Source organism: Zea mays, chromosome 3, assembly GCF_902167145.1.
Source record: "Zea mays cultivar B73 chromosome 3, Zm-B73-REFERENCE-NAM-5.0, whole genome shotgun sequence".
Taxonomy (NCBI): domain Eukaryota; kingdom Viridiplantae; phylum Streptophyta; class Magnoliopsida; order Poales; family Poaceae; genus Zea; species Zea mays.
This window is the reverse complement of record NC_050098.1, coordinates 214,724,229-214,729,116: the sequence shown is the minus strand read 5'-3', so window position 1 is coordinate 214,729,116 and position 4,888 is coordinate 214,724,229. Positions and strand designations below refer to the sequence as shown.

The 4,888-nt window shown below is 42.6% G+C and overlaps 1 protein-coding gene across 1 annotated transcript; it reads right to left on the bottom strand.

Annotated features, from left to right (window-relative positions):
* Window positions 1–277: 277 nt before the first annotated feature.
* LOC100285106 (galactosylgalactosylxylosylprotein 3-beta-glucuronosyltransferase 1) lies at window positions 278–4,228 on the bottom strand. The gene is given in 4 exon segments (NM_001158001.1): window positions 278–807; window positions 1,269–1,518; window positions 2,838–3,819; window positions 3,981–4,228. Coding segments are annotated over 3 exon segments (1,347 nt in total). The 5' UTR covers window positions 3,764–3,819; window positions 3,981–4,228; the 3' UTR covers window positions 278–636.
* Between the last annotated feature and the right edge of the window lie 660 nt (window positions 4,229–4,888).

The window sequence follows — 4,888 nt, the reverse complement described above, 5'->3', positions numbered from 1 at the left end:
TGCATTCGTGGTATCCTCCACGAGAATGATAGTTGACTGCCTGCCTTGCTTGTGTTATAACAAAGCCCCTTCTGATGTAGGACCAAGAGTGAAGCAAGTTGTTAATCAGTACCCTACTATCACGATATACTGCATCTTAATTGCCTCATCCAAAATGGACATCGGTTGATCGATCGTTCCTAACACCACCATTGCACAAGCACAATGCAGCATACACCATCATCTCATCGAGAACGCTTTCGTTCACATCTGTAAAGTACTGTAAGATGTATGTATGTACTTATGAATGAATGAAGGTGTATATGTATTTATGTATGTATGTATGTATGCATGGTATATGTAACGAACAGGAATAATCGAAAAATGGAAGGAAAAGAAATATACAAGCCTATCTATGTTGAGGATCATTGGTAATGCAGCGCAACGGGGGGAGAAAGAATTTTTCCTTTTGTCAGGCAGGCTTCTTCGCTTTCCAACTGTTGTTACTAGTACCACATTATTCGAACCAGGTCTTGGCAGAGCAGCTTCGCGTGATCCTGGACGCTACCAAGTTCAGGAAGGCATGGGCATTGTCGTCATCATTCCACCACACTCACTAGGAGGCGCGAACAAAAAGGGCAGCAGCAGCATCGCGGTTTATGTTATTGGCACGACGATGTCTAGGTTCTTCTGCAGCTGCCAGCTAGTAGGGTAATTCAGCTGTGGAGGTTCCAAGTCCAAATTCCAGACCATAACCCGAGTGCAGTTGTCTGCGAGGCCTTCCATCTGAGTCTCGTCCTCGACAAGCTTCTCGATGAATCTTGACTCCTGCAGTGCCACAATTTGCGTCAATATACAGGTGTTTCCTTGTGTGCTTTAGTAAGTGTTGCCTCTTTGGTAGGTTTTTATTTCAGTGCTGCTACCACCCATAACAAATGTTCATGAGGCACTTGTACATTTTAACAACGCTGTGGTTTCATGTTGCTCAAATGTATGTATGGTAGGTTCAGACTCATCACAATAGGTTGTATCTTAAGTTCAGTAATTCACTGAATCTAGTGAATCTTCGTACTGCAGTTCTATCCAACCGGAAGACATTGGATTAACTTAAAGCATGCTCTGCTGGATTAAATTTATTCAGCCAGATATATTACCATTAAGATCAAACATCAACCCAGTAGATTTGTCTCTATTAGGAAACCAAAGTTCCACACCTATGTGAAAACATATAATCGCCTTCTTTGTTTTCTACTTTTCTTTTGAACAAAAATAGTGATAAAAATACTAACCTGCAAGCCACCTCTGCCACCTGAATGGAGTATAATAGACTCTAAAGTGGGGCTGTTCCACCTCTGGGGATCCCAAAGTATAGTGCTGTTAAAAGCAAAACCAGAGAAACCAATTGGAAACCGACGAGGTACACCCCCTCTCTTGTTTGTATGCCATCCAGTGACTTGATTACCCCTACAGACAGGCCCTTCCAAAACCACCTTGTACCTGGCTCCAACATGTGTCGCTACTGGCCACGTACCAAAGCGCCTGCAGGACATCAGAAAATCATGAGGAACATTCTCAACTGTCACTTTGAGACGAGAGGTGCTCATAGAAGATTGTATCGGTGAATATTACTGTGCTACAAATAACATACATTATGTAAAAATTGAAGAAAGTACTACAGGAGCACTATAGTGACTAAATCCTAGGTTGTTCCCGGATGTGAAAAGCAGCCAGCTATATACAGATTAGAGAGATCATAATCTCCTTGTCGTGTCAGGAATCTCAAGGAAATATTATTGCTCTGTAATCTAATGCGGGAGTTATTGCATACCTATTATAATTCAGTAATAACAATTGGACCTGGACATGCTGGTATGAACTGCAGCGGGAGAGATTTCACTATGAATCGCAACCAGGGCTAAGGATCTTGGGAGTTGAATAGCTGAATAATGTTGCTAACATGGTAATAGTTGTCGACTGTTTCTTGCTTTTGTTTGTGGCATGAGTCAACCGATATCTTGTGGAGGGGTGTGGTGACTTTTATTCCTTCTTTAATGAAATGGCATGCATCTTGCGTTCGAGGAAAGAAAAAATTAGACCAGGAAGTTCCACTACATTGTCTTCGCATCCACACCAGAAGGTGGTTAGTTAAATGGGTGGTTAGCTAAATGACTAAAAAGCGATACGCTTAGTAGGATATCCTTTAAAGGCATCTAAAGTAATCATCAAGGAAGCTTTTGTTTAGTGGAGGAGAGAAATGAGAAAAGCTCTGCTTCCTATTAAAATTTTGAAAATAAAATATGTTTTAGTATGGTGGACCATTCTACAGCTCTAGAAAGCACAGGAGCACACATAAAAATGAAATTATAGCTACTAGAAAAGAAGACTGAAAGTGGGGGAAAGGGAAAAAGGAAGAATTGGATTCTTGCATCAAGCTCCACCTAAAATGCATATCTGCATTCAACCAAATAGATTGTGAACCTTTAGTTTCTAGAAAAGTATCGTCTTACCAGAGTTGATTGTATCATTTACAACACCACTACGTATTAGAAGATTTTAGAAACAAAACAATATTTAATAATAACTAGCAATCACAGGCATACAGTGTCAGTATGGAACAACAGTTAGAGATTTTACAACATTGACAAGCAAAGTACATGGCAAAAGGTAGAACAATCAAGTAAACGATAGGTCAAAAGTATTTTGATGATTAAAAGTACATCAGTAAACTGTATATAAAAAGGCTATGTTAGGAATAGGATCTTCCACCATTTCAAAATTTGTCCATGAACAAATTTGAGATAAGCAGAACTACTATAAATTCCAGTACTGCGAAGAAAGTGTCAGCACAGAAAGGTCACCTGATTTTTCGCATGTCTTCAAATAAATCAACTGAGTACACTCGCTCCTCATCAGCAAAATGTACTATACCATCTAAACGGTGCTTCTTGATATGAAAAATTGCATTGTTCTTTTGGCAGACAATAATCTTCCTTATATTTGTACTGTTCCGATTGCAGATAAGATGTCTGTACATAACCCCAGAAGACCTCAGGATCTCCGCTGCTTCACGGGACTGATATGGCCATTCCGCCACAATCCACAGAAGAGGAGGTGGTACATTTTTTAAAACATGAGCCAGGCGGTTCAAGTAATAAGCTTGGTGTGGTCGAACAGAAGTTGTTGTCACAATTATCAGCTGCTTCTTTGCAACAATGTCAGAATCATTAACAGAAGGTTGGACATGTGACGCTTCAATGAAGTCCGCCTCATCATCCAGCATCGCAGGAACTGGAGGACTCTCATCAACCTGTTGTTCTTGGGCGGCTTCAGTCTCTGCCGCAGCCACAATCGGCTCCAACCTTGTACTTTTAAGTTCCAGCATCTGTCTGTTAACCACATCCCCGTCAAACGGAAGCGTCTCGTTTTCAGAATCTATGTTACTGGATAAATCGAGAGAGAAGAGTGGTGTGAATCCAATGAAAACTCCTACTAAGAAGCACACAAGCAGGTGGAACATGGGCCTCTTCCAGTTCATCCCCTTGTACTTTGGCCTCTCCAAGGACCGAGCGTGCCTGTGCGATGACAAGGCTGCCCACAGAGACTTGAGGCTGCTCGACGTCAGGACAGGGTCCAGAGAAGCCACCGACGTCAACAGCCCTCTCATGGCGACGTAGGACTGCGAGTACGCCAGCTTGGGAGACGGCGAAGGGTCGAATTCCGACCAGTCCTTAACCGACCCCGCGGAACCCTCCCGCTGCATTGCGCCGGCATTTCTTCGGGCCATTGCAGGAGCTCAGCACCGTCGTCGAGCATGTGCAGCACTGGAGTCCAGCGGCGCACCTAACGCGGGACCAAAATTAAAGAAAATTAACATCTATTAGCACTCCGCCAATCATCACACTAGTCCACAGCAAACTGGACCGATTGGTATCGGTCACTGAAGGAGAATTTCGAATTATGCAGAGGGAAATGAACTATCGATTCAAGCGGGGCTTCCTTACCGCAAAAAGGAGAAGCAAACAATCCCAAGCGGGTCGGATCTTTACTCCGCTGCCGCCCAGGGGATACGATGCCGGAAGGGCGAGAGATGCGAGGGCGTCTGATCCGGATGGCAGCGCACCCGGCCGGCGCGGAGTGGATTGGAGCTACAATCCCGACACAGGAAGGCAATTACCTGTGGTTCTTTCCCTTTTCTTGTGTCGACCTCGGAATTTGTCTCGGGAGGTAGGAGTTGGTGAGGGTAGACAGCGAAAGAGAGGAGATGGAGAGGAGGTCAGGAGGATATGGCTGCGCAGTCGCCGTCAGGAAGGTGAGGGAGACGAGAGCCCCCGTTGCATTTAAGCCCCTGAGATCGCGGCATTTTAAGACTCATCATCATTGGTAGCCATAGCTATGCAGCCATTGCCTGTGCTTGTGGCCTTGTGGGCTGTGCCGCATTCAACACGGTATGGCAAAGAAGAATACTTTTTAATTCATTGATGATTTCTTACAGATACAACGTTTTGAAATTAAATATTAAATTCCTTTTTTTAAACACAGAACCTTATATTTGTGTCCCTACACCGACACGGTGTTTTAGATAATAGAGCATATAAAATCAAAGAGGGTAGAGTTTATTATTATGTATCATACTAATAAATAAGGTTGTATCCGGCGAATCGTACATAATTATGCAAAACACTGTTTTGCGTATTTATAAAATAAAGTTTGAAATGTAAAATAGAATATGAGACAGGATAGGTAATATGATAGATACAACCTAACAGAATTGGGATAGAAACCTTAACGAGACGTTCACTAGCATTATATTTATTCGTTTCTTTAAAATATATCTATGAAGTCTTAGGACTAGTTTGGGAACCTCAATTTTCCATGAGATTTCTATTTTTTTGGGAAAATGAACTAATTT